The sequence below is a fragment of the Hydra vulgaris genome, chromosome 09, assembly GCF_038396675.1.
Source record: "Hydra vulgaris chromosome 09, alternate assembly HydraT2T_AEP".
Classification (NCBI taxonomy): Eukaryota; Metazoa; Cnidaria; class Hydrozoa; order Anthoathecata; family Hydridae; genus Hydra; species Hydra vulgaris.
This window is the reverse complement of record NC_088928.1, coordinates 13,851,101-13,870,839: the sequence shown is the minus strand read 5'-3', so window position 1 is coordinate 13,870,839 and position 19,739 is coordinate 13,851,101. Positions and strand designations below refer to the sequence as shown.

General features: G+C 26.4%; 1 protein-coding gene across 1 annotated transcript in view; it reads right to left on the bottom strand.

Annotated features, from left to right (window-relative positions):
• Positions 1 to 19,739, bottom strand: part of LOC124811205 (uncharacterized) — a 138,761-nt gene that overhangs the window by 28,997 nt on the left and 90,025 nt on the right. The window contains exons 6-7 of the mRNA XM_065806390.1: positions 1,132 to 1,291; positions 786 to 1,020 (exon numbers count right to left, since the gene is read on the bottom strand). Coding sequence (XP_065662462.1) covers positions 786 to 1,020; positions 1,132 to 1,291 — 395 coding nt within the window. The remainder of the gene's footprint in view (positions 1 to 785; positions 1,021 to 1,131; positions 1,292 to 19,739) is intronic.

Genomic DNA, 19,739 nt, shown 5'->3' with positions numbered 1-19,739 from the left:
GCTTCAGTTATTACATAATTAATTATAACAATTCCCAACTTCCTGTGAAATAATTTTTTTATAATTTGAAAATTTTTTTAAGTTTAGACATTTTTCCTGTTGAACCTACTGATAGTGAAACACAGTGTTGAAGTAATCAAAATTGAGATAAGTGTTTTTACTAATTTATTATTGTTCTGTTCTTTTAGAACATTGAGCACTCTGTTTGTAGAATACACTAACATAATTTATATGTATATATATATGTATATATATATATGTATATATATATATATATATATATATATATATATATATATATATATATATATATATATATATATATATATATATATATATATATATATATATATATATTATATATATATATATATATATATATATATATATATATATATATATATATATATATATATATATATATATATATATATATATTAGTAAAAACACTTAACTACTTCTTTCTTCAATAAGCTGTGTCTCCTTCTGTAGATTCATCAAGAAGATGTCAAAACATCAAAAAGTTACAAGGAAGTTTGGAATTGTTATAATTAATTATATTACAACTGTAGATATTTTGTGAAATATTTTTTCTTGAATTTAAATTTTTTGATGTTTAGGCATTCTTAAAAAGTTGTTGTTTTGCTAATGATTATGAAACTCAGTATAACATTTTTACAATTTTGTTTTAAATAATGGTCGTTTGTGTTTATCTATCAAAAAAGAAATTATTTTGAAAACCAATATTTTGACTAAATATTTAAATAAAAAACCACTGAACTTACCGGGTACATGATTAGGATCGGTTGGCAGGACGTGATTAGAATCGTCTGTTTTTGGACAGTTTTCTTGTATATTTATTGATACTGTTTTGAACGTTTCCCAAGAATTTCCAATAGTATTTTCAAAATATATTTTTATAGGTACAATAACTTTGTATGTTCCGCCAAATAAACACCGAGTATTATTGAGTGTAGCAATTATACTTTGATTGACTCCATTGTGTTTTAAATTGAATATCTAAAATATGGTAAATAAAAAACATTTACTTTAAAATTCAAAAGACAAGTGAACTTTTAAAAACAAAATTATAATTCGAATTAAAAAAATCGTCAGAATCAAGATACGTACCTTATATTTATATTTTCTTGAGTTAATTTTTACAATATCAACTGATAAATCTTCGTAATTCACATTTATAAAAGGAGGAATAAAGTATTCCCAGGTTGCATTAAATGCTGATTCAATTAAGTTGATATAGTCCAAATTAAAACTGATATCCAAAACATATCTAAAAATCAAATCAACTCTTGATTTACATCTAATAGGGGAAAGCGGAGTTGGTTGTCACACTTTTCACGTTTTAGACTACTCACCTTTTATTTTATATTTTATTTTATATTTTTACACGAAAGTAATTTAACTATTTACGGAAATTATTACAATATTTTTATGACATTAAGTGAAATATTTTTTTAAAATCATTTATCAAAGACCTCTTTTGTGTTGGGATTGCATCTCAAAATTCGAGAATTATGGAATTCGTTTTGATAATATAGTTTCGAATTGTAAAAACTTTACAGCGAATTCGGAAATTAAAATTTATTTTTTCAAGCTCTCTCCAGCTTTTAAATTGTGTTTTTGTTTCTGTACATATAAATATTCTACATTCTAATTCTATAAGAAGAAATTAAGAAAACAATTGTAAATTACGGTTATCCTGCTTAATACAGGTAGAAATAGAGAAAACATTCCTAAATTGCAGTTAACAATTTCATGTGTTCAATCCATATCCACGTGTAATAAATTCTTGAGACTTACTTATTGCGTTATTGCTTTATTACGTTGTTGCAGTCAAAGGTTTCATGTTTTCATTTAATATGCACATGTAATAATTTTAATATTTTAGTATAACCTTGTGTTTCTATATTTTAAGATTTTCAACAGTGTTGAGATTTGCTTATTGGAGTGCGGGGGTGTATTGAATTATTTGGATCAATATTTTTTAAACAGCTAAGCAAATAATAGCAGGAATAATAGCAGTTTCAATTTAACAACTTTATTTGATAGCTATTTAATTTTAATTTTGTTTTGTTTGACAAGTTAATTGACAAAGTTGTTGACAAATTATCAACAGCACATCCATAATTATCATAATTATCAACAGTACATCCAAATTATCAACAGTACATCCCAAAGTGTCTTTAAAAGGGAGTTATTCCGAATACACAAAGGATTGCAAAAATCAAAATTCTGTTTGGACTCATTTTTTAAGAGGATCAAAAAAACTAACAACAAAATGTAAAATATGTTATAAAATAGTAAAAGCCGCTCGTTCAACAACAACAACGAAGCACACGGATTTAAGAACAATACACAATATCAATGTATTAAAACGAAATGTTGTGCAAGTTAAAGGTCCAGAAAGCAGCGCATCAAATATGATGATTACAGACTATTTATTCAACAAAAAAGATGAATCACTTTCTGCAATCGTATCACGAAAGTCTGTCTTAGATAATATGCCATTCAAAGTTTTCTGTTCGTCTATCGATTTGAGAAATTTATTTTTGGCTAAAGGCGCTCGAGATTATGTATAACCAAAATCATCTAACTCGATTTGCAAAATGGTTTTAGAATACGCGCAAAAAATGCGGGCAAAAATGGTGCAGGATTTTATAAGTTTAAAAGAAGATGGAACAAGATTTTGCTTAACTCTAGAGGAATGAACATCTTCAAGAAACCGATGTCATTTAAATGTAAATGTCCATACCAAGAAAAAGTTTTGAAATTTAGGTTTAGTACATGTTGAACGTTTTCCTGCAGAGAAAAGGATTACGGCACTTAAAACCATATTGCAAGACAACAATCTAAATATAGAGATATTTAGATTGTTGTTTTGTTCAATCTAAATAAAGATATTACGTCTGTAACAACTAATGGAGCAGCTGTGATGCAAAAAGTTGGACTGGTTTTGCTTCGTTTATCGAAATTTTGTGTTTCCAAAACATCAAATGATATTCTTTAAGTATACGTGAAACAAGTATACGGAAAACAGTTGAAACTTATTATGGACACTAGAACTAGTTGATATAGCTATGTCGAAATGCGTGAAAGATTTGACAAGCTAAAAAGTTGTGTAAGAAAAGCATAGGTTGATATTGCATCGGATATCGTTATTCTAGATGCTGAAATTTTGTCGATTAAAAACATGGAACCCCTTTGTCGAGAAGATGCTAATCTACATTTTGCTGATGCAGCATTTTCTTTTATGCATAAGATTTTCAGATCTAATGAACTTCCATTAAAATTAAAGAAGAAATTAGAAAACCGAATAAGCCAAAGACGAACTAATGTTTCTGGAATTCTTCAGTATTTACACAATGGTGGAAAAAGTGAGATTCACGCATCTTTCACTAGATCATTGAAAAAAACAATAACCAATGTTATTGAAAACTTTGCACTAAGATTGATATTTAACACTAACATGGAAAGTTCCTCAGGCGAGCAGTCAAAAGTTGACAATGTGATAGAAGTGATGTTGGAAGAACAAACTCAGCCCTAAACATTAATGCAAAAGTTGGAGAACAAAATTGAATTGAATTTATCGTTCAACATAACGTTCAACTCAATTCAACAAATAATAAATAGGAGCTTAATTTCAAAAATTAAATCTAAAATGAAATTCTTTGAAACGAACAGCTTTCATGGCAAAATATTAAAATCCGTCAACTCACATTCGATTTTGATTTTGCCATCGAGCATGAAGTCTGAGCGAGCTTTCTCAATTGCTGGTAACTTTTGTACAAAAGTTTGAACGAGACTCGGAGACGCAGCTTTTTGTGATCTCTGCTTCCTCAAGGCATATTTTAGGCAAAAAAAACAATAATTTTATATTTTTTATTATAAAATGGCATCTTATATCAGAATGTTTCTGTACTAATTGAATTTGGCATAATTTTATGCTCCATTTTTATTTTTAAAGAAAGTATTTTTAATGCAATAATTTAGGATTAATTATCTCAAATAAGTTATTTTTATTATTTTATAGACATAGAAAAATTTAATATAGTTCCGAAATTTGACTGAATTTCGAAAAAGTTTCTGTCTTATTCCGAATTCCGATTTTTTTATTTTTGTCAAAATTTGCATTTCCTACTTCCGTGTGACAACCAACCCCACCCACGGGGTTGGTAGGACCAGCTTTAGGCAGAGGCCTAAAACTCTCGGGTATTATGATTAAATTTTTTTTTTTTTAGCAGTTTAGTTTGCAACGGACTGAGTTGAGGCAACTGTGACAACCATCTAAATATATTTTGTGACAAGCAACCCTTTCTAAGTAAGTTGCAAGACACCTGTAAATTTACCTAAAAACGTATGAATTTCATGAGAATTTTTTGCGGATTAAGTTACTCAAATGAATAAAAAAACTTTAGAAATGAAGATTCAAAGCACAATAATCAGTGGTATTAATTGCTTTTAGTAAAAACATTTTTATAAATCAAAAATAAACTTGTTTTTTTACTGTGTGAAAAATTATTTTTGGAAATTGCTCAGCCGGCATAACTTAAAAATCACACGTGTCAAGAAAATAGTTTCCATATAATAATTAGTTTTACTGGTTTCATAGTTTCAAAAATCAAGCAAAACATTATACTAAATTTGCATAACATTATACTAAATTTGCATAACATTATACTAAATTTGCATAACATTATTCTAAATTTGCGTAAAGAATGTTTTAATAGTAATAAACGCAGCATTTAAATTTGACTATAGTATTAAAAAAAACCGTGTAAAATTCGAGTAAAACTGACCGTGAAATAAATGTGTTTTTAGTTTAGGCTTGGGTTGTGACAAACACGTGTCAATATAGGTCTTAATGCCGAAAATGAAACTAGATGTGCCGGCTGATTGAATTTAACTGGGTAATAGTTTAGAAAAATCTTTAAAAAATGGTAATAGTTAGAAAAATATGTTTACAGGCAAAATCAAATAAAAAAGATGCATTAAAAAGAAACTGGCAATGCTATTCAAAATGTCACGAAGTCAGTTACATCATATGCAAGATGTCACTAACCCGAAAGCAAATTGTAAAAATAAATAATGCTGGTTGTTTAACAATCTTTTACTTCACCACAGTGTGCCAGAATTAAAAAAAACTGTAGAAAACTATTTGCATCATTTATTTAACCTATATATATTTTAATATTATTATCTTGTTTCATTATAAATGTGAGTACTAGATAAACTTATTTCCTATAAAATAATGATAACATAAATAAATTATTTATCAAAATAGCAAGTTTCATGAGGGTTAACAAAATTTCAATATGTTTTAGATGAAAATTGCGAAAACCTTAAATTGAATTTATTTATTATTTAGCCGAATTAGAATATTGGAAAAACTTGTAAAAATTTAATCCTTGAAACTAAAATACAAAAAAAAATGTTTGAGTTATACATACCCTAAATGAGAGGGCAACAATCTAACAAAAATACCTTTCCCAAAATTTTCCGGAAAATTCAATTTTATTGGTAGGTTTCGAATTTCATCTTTTAAACATTTTTTATTTAATATAATTTAGTTTAAAAACTTTATTTCCAGTTGATTTTTACAAGATAGTTTTAGTTAACACTAAAACTAATTAAAAACAACGCATTTAACTTTATAGTCAGTACAAACACACATAAAAATGTCATAAAAAATTACAACTATTTCATTAAAAAAAAAAAAAATGCTAGGAATATTTACAACTGTTTTAATTTAAAAATATATATATATATATTTATAGTTATACAATCTTAACTAAAGATATAAGTCAGTACAAAAAAAAGCAAAATTTTAAAACAACAAATTTTGCAAATGCAATTATTACCATACCAATTCTTGATATGTTTTTTGAACACCTCAACACTTTTTGCGGATATGGTCTTATTATTTAGAGTATTCCAGAGCGAGGTGGCTTTATATAATGTACATCATGAGTCATTATATGTGGAGCCTTTAGGAGGTAGAATGAGTTTTTTGCTACAACGGAGTTTATACGTAATAATTTTTATAGTAAAAAGGTTTTTCATAAATATTATATTTAGGCGATTAATAGATTTAAAAGTTTCAATCATAAGAAGTCTCAAATTTTTTAAATGGATTTTTTTGGACTATTATCAAAATTTAATAATTCACCTAGGGGCAAATCAAATATTTTATAGAAAATACTTAGAGCTTTTTTATGAATTCTATTTATCTGTTTGTCATCTTTTTTTGAACAAAACATCCAAATTAGAGGACAATAAGAAAAGTGAAACATAATAAAAGCATTAAAAAGCAAAATAGATTTATCATGGGATAAATAATTCTTATGCGTGAAAGAGAAAAACATTTACCATTAGCTTAACTGCATAACTGTTTTATGTGTTCCCCAAACTTCACATCTCTATCAATTGTTAAACCAAGTAGTTTAATTTATCGGAGGCAAAAAATCTACCACTAGTCTTTTTCTTATTATTCAAAAGTTATGATTATGTAAAACTTACATAATCCTTCCTACACATACAGTATTGGACAAAACATTTGCAACCACATCGAACAATGCTAAAAAAAGTTCCTAATTTTACATGTCTTAAAAACGAAACGAACTAGACTACCACAGCAAACAGTTCAGGAGTCTGGAGTCATAGCATGCCATGACATGAGCAATCAGCTGACAAGTGACAGCACACAGGCAGAATTTCGTTGACAAGTGCCATTTTGCAGCGGACAAAACAAGTGCAACTTTTTTGGTTAGTTTCATTTTTCTTAAGTCTGGTCCGTGTCAACGTCACGGAAGTTTTTTAATAATTAAAAAAAGTATCCAGAGGCATGCACAAGCTTCCAGAAGTTTCCAGGAGAAGCATCTGGAAGCATCCAGTAGCATCCAGAAATATCCAGAAACATTCAGAAGCATCCAAACGCATCCAGAAGCTTCCAGAAGCATCGAAAAGAAGCATCTAGAAATCATTTTACTATATAAGAGACATGTAAATCGACATGTAATTCAGTCAATATATGGAAGTCATTAAGTCAGTATTATCAAGACAGTTTATTGAAGTGAATTTTATCAAAGTGTTTTAACGAAGAACATCAATACAAGAAGTGAAATACAACAAGTGTTTCATTACATTAATACAGTCCACATCCAACCAAGACGTTGTGTTCCACAGATATCATGTATCATCACAAGGTAAATGTAACACGGTAAGACTTGAGAAGCGTGATTATTTATTTTTATTATTTTTATGACTTCCAGTGCAAAAATGGCTCCCGACAATCTTGGATTGGAACTAAGAAAGAAAGTTATTCGCGACTACGTAAGTGGAATGTCAAAAAAAAGTATTGTGATAAATATCGCGTTAAAAAATGGACCGTATCAAGACTATGTTCTATATATCGTTCTACGGGGAAGTTGGCAGCAGATAACAAAGATGGTAGACCGCGTTCCACCACTTCTAGAGAGAATTCTATGATCGTCAGACCCGTTAAGAAGGATCCCTGGATATTATCAGTCGAGATACAAAGCAATTAGAGCTACCTGATACGGATCGAACAATCAGACGATTTGCTGTTGAAGCCGGATTGTTTTCTCGTCGCCCTGCAAAGAAACCGCTGATTTCACTAAAAAACCAGAAGAAAAGACTCCTGTTTGCTACATCTTATATTGACTGGAATGTGCAGAAATGTCGAACTGTCCTGTTCAGTGATGAATCGAAGTTCAACATCATTGGGAGCGATGGCATTTGCCGTGTAAGTCAACCGGCCGGAAAGCGCCTCGATTTACTTACTGCCATAAGAACGTGAAGCATGGTGGAAGTAATGTATAGTTCTGGGGGTGTTTTTCTGCTAACGGTCTAGGTCCAGTACATCAAAACGATGGAATAATAAACTGTTGCATGTATAAAAATATCCTGAAAGATGTTATGTTACCTCATGCTGAATGGAATATGCCAATAAAATGGGTTTTTCAACAAAACAACAATCCGAAACACACTGCAAAAGTAGTCATGCAGTGGTTTCAAAAAAACCACCTATCGGTGATGGATTGGCCGCCTCAATCTCCGGATCTCAACCCTATCGAGACCCTGTGGGAAATCGTCAACCGCAGAATTAATCGTGAAGGTGTTTGTAATAAGGATAAACTGTTTAAACAAATCCAAAAGGCCTGGGCAGCGATTCCACAAAGTTTTATTGATCACCTGATCGAATCTATGCCTCGGAGATGCAAGGCTGTGATCAACAACAAAGGGTTCGCCACGATATATTGATAGCGAAATACAGCTTGGTCAACATTTTGTCGAGTTGCACTTGTTTTATCCAGAGGGAAATCAACTTTTTTAAATACTTTTGATTAATTTATTAATTTTCGTGTACAAATAATGAACTTAGTGATGAATAAAACTTGAAGAACTTTGTCTCTAAACAGTTACATAGTTATTTCTCTAAATTGAAAAAAATGCAGCACTTTTATATAAAGAAACCAAATTAGCATTATTTGGTTGCACTCGTTTTGTCCGATACTGTATACAGCTTCCTACACATATACAGCCTCTTACATATATACAGCTTCTTAAACATATACAGCTTCTTTAACATTTACAGCCCCCTTTTGGCGAAAAAATAAAAATAAGATTTTACTGGATGCATATAGTGTATATACCATTTTACTGGATGCATATAGTATATTTAACATTATAAAGTAACTTTACATATTTACTTACATATTTTATTTTTTTTTATAGTTCAACGGCTTTCTTAAATTGACCTTTTTTTTTAATTTAGAATCTCATAAACGGTTATTCGTTGTTTTCAAATTACTGGCAAATACTTGATAATTGAATTATAACATTATTTTAATTTATATTTTTCGTTATCAAATATCTAAAACAAATGAATTGGTTTATTAATGTAAAAGTAGAGCATAGATTTCATATTAGCGAGGATGTAATCAATTTACTCTAAAACTTCTGTTTATATTCTACTTTGTGCACATCTTTTCAAATTTAACTTCGATTAAATAATAGTTGCGTTACTGCATAATTGTAAATAAGCAAAAAATTTTACAGGGCTGTGGAGTCGGAGGGGAATCGTGGAGTCGAAGTCGCAACATTTTTTAGAAAGTCGTAGTCGTAGTCGGAGTCGCTAATCAAAATCGCGACTCCGACTCAAATAATAAAACTTCTCGGTATTGCGCGTGCATTCAAAAAATATATAACTTGCAAAGAATTTTTCTTATATTAGGCAAAAAAAAAATATTTTAAATTACAGCGTAATATTTTTTAAAGAATTCAAAGAAATTTTCAAAATTTTTGCTTTGGAGTTGGAGTCGGAGTTAGAGAAGGAGCCGGAATCATACTCTGAAAATTTCAGCGATTGGAGTCGGAGTTGGAGACGGAACATTTTTTTACGACATCACACTCCTGGGTATATATATAACCTTATACTTTTCGGAAGACAAGCAAACACATTTATAAGTATATACAACAAATGATTAACATAATTACCATGAGGTATAACTAGTTTAGGCTGCAACTTCTTGCAACTTTGAGCACTGTCAAGCTCTAAAGCTAAAAAAATTTTGTGGAACCCCCTTACTTTGAGGGGATTTTAATATTAAATATGAAGTATGTTAAAAATGCAGAAAAAGTTGTTGATGAATTCTGTTAATTTTGATGAAATGAGGATGATGATAATATGTTATTTTTAAATTTGAGAACTGACTATAATATCTATACCCTATTTTCCCTCGTATGAAAATAACTAACCTTAAGGTTGTCGCATAAGTTGGGTTTACTTTTTTAAAATTATTACTTATTTTCATTCGCGCTATACGGTTTACTTTATTTTTCGCTGTAAAATGAAATGTGTTTAAATATACAAATGTATCAGGAACAATAATTTTTCAATGGATGAAGTGTCCGTTTGATAAAGCAACGAAATACTATAAGTTTGATGGTTCCACTAGTCAAAAGATTTATAAATAAAAAATAGAAAGCAGTTGTCTTAATTTATTAAATATAAATTCTTTATTTTTCACTTATGTTGTTCCTTTAGAGTTTACATAAAAAATCAGTTATTCCCTTAGAACTTCCGGACCTTTTTTATTAATAATAAATTAATAAAGAGGAGCAATCAAGTTTTTAGGCGTGTTTCCAAACGAAAATGTAACCTGGAAGGAACATAAAATATAAAAAATTAAAGATAAAATATAGAAAAATTTTGGCATAATGTACAAAGCTAAGCAGTTATTAAATCAATCTTGATTAAAAAAATTTACTCTTCTTTTATGCTACTTAAGTTATCCAAACATTGGTTGGTGCAGCACTTACGCAATGTTAGTGTTATTTTAATTAATTTTTGAAAAAATTAGTCGCATATACCCTACTAATACAACTTTAAAATACAACTACATTCAATCCAAAACTTATTATTTCGCTACAAAATTCTTTATTTTAAACCGAGAACCAAAGGTGAGGAACATAATATTAAATAACTAGCCGTCATGACCCGTACAATGCGATTCGTGATAAGTCTTCACACCCGAATATTTTTAAACTTGTTCTTAATTTAGTCTTTATACTTTATTTTAGTAAACAGCAAAAAATAAATCAATTTAAAGTTCTAGTAGTAGGTAAAATGCGAACATTTTTGCAAACCATAGATCTATTGGTTGTTAAATTATAATTAATTCAATAGAAAACAGTGTAATTTAAATAAAATATATCGAATACCATTATATTTAATTTAAAAAGTTGATGAGCAATTGTTTTATAAATATCATAACTGTTGTGGACATTAAAATGTCTTGATTTGCAAAAAAATTTGCAAGTTAAAGACTATAGTTGTCTTGTCACTAAGCCCCGTAATATATACGATACATAGCATAGCTTTTGAAAAACGTGTAAGATAATACAAAATCCTTTAAATATTAATTAAATTTTCCTAAAAACTATATATTTTAAACAAATAAAGAAAGAAAATAAATAAATATATTTATATATATATATATATATATATTTATATATATATATATATATATATATATATATATATATATATATATATACATATATATATATATATATATATATATATATATAAATATATATATATATATATATATATATATATATATATATATATATATATATATATATATATATATATATATATATATATATATATATATATATATATATATATATATATACAGATAGATAGATAGATAGATAGAAATATAGATAGATAGATAGATAATAAAAACAAAAAAATAAAAAGTGCATGCACACACTATCATATAAATACATGCCAAACAATTAGTGGTACTTTTTACATAACATTTCAAGAGTATATAATATAAACTTTTTTACATCTTCGGTAATAAACAAATGAAAAATTAAATCGTGTAAAAATTTACAAAAGAATTTTTTTTTTTTCTTATATGTGTATATATAAAATTAATAGATATATTCATAATTATAGAAATCAAATCATAAGAGTACTCTTATTTAACGCCTCAGAAAAAATTAAATTCATTGACGTTTAGTAAAAGAGTTTGCCTTAGTTTTGTTGTAAATTGGTTGAGCGAAGATAGTGTTTTAAGATCATCATTTAAAAACGTATGCCATAATTTCGGTCCTCGATTTGTAATTGAGTATTTAGTGGCTGAACAAAAGGTTTTGGATTGACTAAAATTATGTTTTGAAAATCTTGTGCTGTATATATGAATAAATTTTCAAAATAATGAGAAAAATAAAAACGGTGCTTTTTTTAATCAAGTTTAAACATAAATAAAAAAACTTGATAAAGATTTATTCAGACAACATTTAATATATTGAGTTTACTAAAAGTATTTTTGTATGGAAGAGTCGATCTTTATTTGTAATAATCTTAATAGCATGTTTTCGTTTACAGAGAAGTTTTTTTATTTTTGTAACGTCGGTGCACCAGGCAATATTTGTAAATGTATTTCAAACAAGATTGGTTTAAAAACTGTTAAGCTTTACACAGTATACCAATATTTTTTCAAATTATATTCTAAATTACATTTATATGTTCTCTCCAAATAATTTCTAGAATTACGCCCAAGAGTTTTAACGATACTTTCCTTTTAAATTATGATCAATAAAAATATTCGGTAGTTTCCATGGAATATTTTTTTTTTAGAAGCATGATAGAATAATGTGTAGTTAGTTAATTAATGTTTTGGAATAGTTTATTGGATTTAAACCATTGGCTTAGTTTATCAAGTTCTTTGTTTACTGTTAAAAATAAAATATTTATATCTTTATTGGAATAAAAGAAGTTAGTATCATCGGCAAATAAAAATGAGTTATTAAATCATTAATATAAACTAGAAACAAGAGGGGACCTGGTATTGAACCCTGGGTAACACCGCATGTGATAGTCATATTATCCGTTTTTCCACCTTCGTATGAAATATATTGCTTCCTGTTAAACAAGTAACTTTTAAACCAAGCCAAGTTTGAATTTCTTATACCGTAGATTTCGAGTTAGGATAAAAGAATTATATGATCACCTGTATCAAAGGCTTTGCTTAGATCTATTAAAACATTTAAAGTATTTTTTATTTTATTAAACCCTTTAAATAAATCATGTACAAGATGCAAGATTGCGTGATCAGTAGAATGACTAGATTTAAAACCAAGTTTTTTATTGTACAAAACTTTATTTTGGCTTAAGAAAGAATATAGTCTATTATACATGATTTGTTCTAGAATTTTTGAAAAATATGTAAGAATTGAGAGCGGTCTATAATTAGTAACGTCATAAGGATCACCTGATTTTAAAATTGGAACAACTCTAGCGATTTTTAACTTGTTCGGAAAAACTCCCTCTTTTAAAGATAAATTAAATATATACAAGAGTGGGATTGTAATAAGTTTTATTGAAATTATAATGATGCGACTGCTTATTATGTCAACTCCATTTTTTTAACAACTTTTTTTGGGCTTGATTAAAGAAACCACGACTAATAAATCTTCTTCAGTAAGTTTTTCATTAGACAAAATATTAGTGTTATTAGAAACCAAGTATGCATCAAAGCTGGTTTGTGAGGATTGAATTTTTAATGCCAATGAAGGACTAACATTTACAAAAAATTCAATGTGTGTTTCAGCCACTAGTCGTTTCTTTAAAACGTAGTTATTGGTAAATTTGAATAGTTTTGGGATAGTATTTCTGTCAAAATTATTTTTATCAATGACTTCTTTAATAATACGCATAGTACTTTGAGGATCATTCGAGTGCTTTTTTAATTGATCTGAATTATAATATTATTTTGATTTTTCCACAAATGACTCAAAGAGTCGTTTGTAGTTTTTATAATTAGTTTCATTACGAATGTTTTTTTTTTAAGAAATTTGTCATATAGTCGTTGTTTTTTTAGAAGATTTAAGAATACCTTTAGTAATCCAAGGGTTTAATTGCGTTTTTGTTTTAACCAATTTTGATCTTCTGGAAATGCCTTGTTATAATATTTATAATACTCTGATATGAATATATCGTAGGCTTTGTCAGAGTTTTGATTCATAAATAGCCCATCCCAGTTAACACATGATGAAAGGTTATGAAAATGTTTAACTGAGGAGTCGTTTATTATTGTTGTTATTGTTTTATTTTTTTGAATATCATTTTTATTACATTTTGTGAAATAATAAAAAGTGGGAAAATGATCAGAAATGTCGGTTTTAAATACTCCTGTTTTTATTTTTATAATAAGGAAGTTTTTAGTGCTAATTTGATCAAATAAAGTTTCACTTTTTCTAGTTATGCTCGTAGGTTTATTGATGACAGGAATGTAACTATTATTATAGATTACATTGAAAAATTGTCTAGTATTTTTATTAGTGTCATAATCTAAAACATTGAGAGTCAAGTCATCAACCAGATAAACAGATTTTTTTAAAACTGAACTATTTTTAATTACACTTTTAATGTGATCTTTAAACACTTTAATTGATCCATTTGTTGGCTTGTATAAAGCATGGAAGATAATGTTTTTTAAGGTTATATTAACTAGTTCAATACACTAAGACTCTTAATCATCAGTGGTTGAACTTAAATTTGACTTGAATTTAATCAATGAGTTTTTAATAAAAATGCACAATCCCCCGCCTACCTTGCCTAATGATCTAATTTGGTGAATCACTTTGTAGTTTGGTGAATGGTAATTATAATTATTCACGATAGTTTTTTCATCACAGCATGTCTTGCTGAGGCAAATAATTTACAAGTTAATATTAATTTTATATAAAAATTGTTATAAAGAATCGAATTTTTTTTAAAGACTTCTAATATGAACATGAAGGATCGATAACGAGTCGTTTCCCATTCGTTCAATGATATTTTTTGAATTTATAATGGGTTAAATTCTTTTTTTGATCATTATCATTATAAAAGTTAATATTAGGATCAGAATCTTTTTTGAAAAGTGTTGATTTTTTAGTAAGTAATGAATTAAATTTAAAGTTTTTTTAAAGCTGAATCCTCGGCCATTTTAAATAAGAGTAATATTACAAAGAAAAATTAATAAAAATGAAAAAATATTAAAATGTTAAAAAAAAAAATTATATAACAAAATTTTGATTTCTAAATTCTTTGACAATTAACTTTTCGTAAATGACAATAGAATATTTATACTTTTAACTCTATGACTTTTGCTTTCTTTAAAATATCTATTTCGAATCGCTGCAGTTTCGATTGAACAATCTTCGTTAATGTAAGTTCCTAATCCTTTTAGTTTGTTTGCATTCTTTAAAGTTTCAACCTTATCTTTGTAGTTTAGTAATTTTGTTACAATAGCTCTTGATTTTTTTGTATCTAATTTTCCTGTTCTATGAGCTCTTTCAATAACTACTCCTTTTACATTAAGTTCATTTTTCTTACAAATTAATAATTTTTTTTTCCGAGTCATTTCAGCTGTTAGAGTCATTTTCTAAAATTCCTTTAAAACGAAGATTGTTTCTGTTCGACGATCTTTAAGTCGACGTATCTTATTTCTATCTTCTTCTGCTTGGCTAAATTTAAAATCATCTTTTTTTCCAAATCTTTTACTTTTTTGTCGTTGTAATCTCGCAAAATCGTTACACTTTCTTCAATGTCTTGTTGAGTTTTTACAAAGTGTAATATATTATTGTTTACTTCTAAAAGTTTGACTTTTGTGCCTTCATTTTATTTTTTTAATGCTTTATATAAATGTTTTAAAGACGAAACTTCTTTTTGTAAAACGTCAATTCGATCGGTAGTTAATTTAAAGTTTCCGCTTATCAACTTGGTTATATCTTTTTGCTGTTCTAAATGCGTTTCTTAGAATATTTCTTGTTCAAGCTTTATTGTTATTTTTGAATCTTCACTTGATTTCATTATCATCAAATAAATGCAAAATAACTAATTGAAATGTATCGGTATGTAAGACGTAAAGTATATTTTTCTACGTTCTTGCCTTTTAATTATTAAGTAATTTCATCTACTTTAGAACTTATTTAGTATTTTTACTTATTACATTATTATTTATTTACTTTAATATTTTTTAGATAATAAAAGTATCTTTAGCATATAAGAAAATTGCGTAACATTTCTTCAGGTGAATTCGGAAACTTAGGCTATGAAAATAATATTTTAATCCTCTCATTAAGATCTATTTAAAAGCAAATGCGGACATTGAAAAATGGGCCCAAGAGACCTAGTTATTTCAAATAAGTTAGCTTTAATGTTTGATATTTTTTATAAAAGCCTTTCTATAAAAAAACTTTTAACAAGTTCATACAAGTAGGCTGTTTTTGGTGCTGAATTAGGCAAATAAATTATTAAACCTGTTGTTTGTGCAATCGACACTTAATCCAAATGGAAACCGAAATGAAATGAAAACTAATTATTCTCTAAACCAATTCAAAATAAAAGTAATTTCTTTTGTTAAATGAAATTGTATCAAATTTTATTCTAATAAAGCTTCTTCAAATTAGAAATCAATAATAATAGTTAATTAATTAATTACTGTAGATAATTAATACAAAATCAACTATTGTACATTTATTTTATTATTTTAAATAATAATCTTCTTTGAAAAATTTATTTTCATTTCGGTGTTGTTAATTAATCCTTTACGTTTCTTTTTTAATGTTTAATTACTTTTACCTGATTGGCAATAGAAAATATTATAAATTTAATTAAATAAGTTAAACTATAAATTGCTCTAACAATAAAATGTGTTTTATATAAAATTATATGAATCAAATTTAAATAATTTTAAAATCAAATAAATGAAGCAACAGATTTACTAAATATGGCAGTTACATTGATGGAAATAAAAAAGCTTATAAAGGAAATGTCTGATGATTTGAAAAAAAAACCAAGGTGATGATGAAAAAACAGAAAATATATTTCGCCAGCATAATATGTGCAAATACAAAGATGAAAATTAGCGACTGGATAGTGTTGAAAAAGATAATTGACAATAGTCAAAAAATAATATCAAATTGAATCTGAGATAACGGAAATAAAAGAAAGCTTGAATTTTCACGAAGGACTTATTGATATATTAACAAAGAATAATCTTGTTTCTTATAACAAAGAGAAAAATTTTCGCCACGAAATCAATAAAGCAACAATAAATATACGGATACAAAGAAAAAGCTAAGAGATATGGAAAAAAGGTGTAGAAGGAACAATTTACGTAAAAATTGTTCCTTCTGGACCTGGAATGTAAGTGAAATGAAGGTTAAAAAAGTATTGGAAGAGTGTTTAGGTTTAAAGGATCTTAAAATTGAACGAGCGCACCGGATTTAGGGATAAAAAAACCCAGGAGATTAGTTTAAAATTTTTTGTATTATAAAGGCAAAGTTAAAATCTTAAAAAAATTTATTACGTTAAAAGGTAAATATATATATATATATATATATATGAACATATATATATGTATATCTATATGTAAATATATATATATATATATATATTTACATATAGATAATAATACATATATTAATAATAATATATATATATATATATATATATATATATATATATATATATATATATATATATATATATATATATATATATATATATATATATATATATATATATATATATATATATATATATATATATATATATATATATATATGTACATATGTTAATGAGAACTTTCGTGCTGAAATAAATCAAATAAGAAAAACTATAAGAAAAAAAATGAAAGTTGCCCGAAAATCTTGTAAATTTCATTTCATCACCTATGATAATTTGGTCATTCGAGATTGGAAAGCAAAAGAAAACAAGTATGCTGAAGACGTTAAAACGATTCATGGAGATAAGTAAGAATTTTAATGTCATTTTATGTTTGAATATTTCACTGTTTAAATTGATTTTTTATTTGATTCTTAGTTCTTCTTTTTTTTATATTTGTAATAATTATCTAAATTAAATAAGGTTTTGAAAAACGGATCTTTGATCCTTTTCATGATAATTTTTAAAATATTTTTTCCGATGAAAATCTAATTATTTTTCATGAAACTCAAATCAATTTATTGAATACACAATATATTGATCCTTATGAATCCAAAATATCAAATGGATTTAATTCAATTTCTGTGTTGCGCATCAATATATGAAACATGTAGCATAATTTTGATAAACTTAAGGAGTTTTTTAATATCTTAAAACACATATTTGATATCATAGCTATTTTAGAAACCTGGCATGACTCAGAAACTTTAACTGAATCTAATTCAAATTTTATCTTACCAATTACCTCATAATTAGTCAAACACGAGGAAGAGGTAAAAAAGGCGGAGGACTTTGTTTTTACATTTCACAGAAACTTATATATAAGATTAAAAAGCAATTATACTTAACCAAAAATGATTATGAGTGTTTAACAATCATCAGCGATAAAGCTAAAAACATTGTCATTGTATGCGTATACCCAGTAAACACGCTGTAGTTGGCCAGTATTAACTATAGTTGACTAACTGTTGGCATTCCGTGCCAACCATTACCCGACTGTATACCGCATGTTTTTGAATCGTAAAAGTTTCCCGTAAGTTTTATAAACGTATTTACAATTATATTTTATGTAAATGTTTAGTCGCGTGGTCTAAGTGATTTGAGTTAGTTTAACTTAAAGCAATTTATCATTTTTTTCTTTCAAATGCCTTTTTACCTTTCAATTAAACTTTTAAACTCAAATTCACCTTCACCTTTTAATATAACCGTTACGCTGGTAAGTACAAATATTTTATTTATATACATTAGTTACACATTCAGATATAAATTTTGACATTTGTTAGATTTTTTAATTTAATTTTATGATGACACCATTGTTGTATTTGTATAAAACATTTTAGCTCTATTTTAACTATTAATAAGAGTTCAAATACATCTAAAATGCATATGTGCGTATATAATAGTATGTTACGTGTGTTTTTCTGTATGTCTATATATATATATATATATATATATATATATATATATATATATATATATATATATATATATATATATATATATATATATATATATATATATATATATATATACATATATATATATATATATTATAAATATATATACATATACATACACATTTAATATACATTTATATATATATATACATGTATATATATATACATATACATATATATATATATATATATATATATATATATATATATATATATATATATATATATATATATATATATATATATATTTTATAATATAATAATTTATATATATAAATGTTATAATATAATAATTTTTATCTATGCATTTTGTGTTTGAGACTGAATGAATTTTTTAATGTATGTATAGCTAATACAGTATTATTTTTAGCACTTCCTTAAAAGACTACTTTTATGCCTTTATTGATATTGACAATAATCTATTGATACATTGATTTTCGATTCATATATGATGTTTTTCTTTGTATTTACTTATTTGTTACATTTCAGATTACATTGTTATTGTTTTCATTTCAGATTCATCATATGATGGGTTTATACGATATAGAAGAACAAAGTATTGTAAATTTGTATGAATTTTTTTAAAACATCTGCTAATAGTTAGTCTAGTCAATGTCTAAACTTCAAATTTGCATATGTCATTTTTAAGTAGTTTCTAGGCTTTTCTAAATGTGTTTCTTATTCTCATGGTTTTACAAGCAAGGTCTGCAAGCAAATTTGAGCTGAAAAATTTTTCTTAGCCTTTAAGGAGAGCTGATGTTGTTTTTTGTTTAATTTAATTTGTTTAAATCTAGTTGTTTTAATAAATAAATATTTGTTTGTTCTTGGTTTTTTACTTATTTGTTTTCAGATTCTTAAGAACTAGGCAACTTAGCTAAGCATGTTTTGTTTTATTTTTTAGTGCAATTGGAAAGAACAGAATTGTTTTTTAGTCACTTCACACCGTAATTGGTACTAATTTGAGTAAATTTACAATTTTTTTTAATTTTATATTAGATTTATTTTATATTAGATATATATTTTATGTATTTAACATGGAAAACTGTTTGTAATTTTTTGACACGAAAGTGATCAACAGACTACAGTCAGTAATTTGTTGATCACTTACTTAATTAATTTTGTGTATTGTAGTCTAGAATTTTTGTTAGATTAAAAATAATTTATGTAAATAAATATGATTTATTATTTTTGATAAACGACTTTAGTATATTAACATAAAAAGGAAT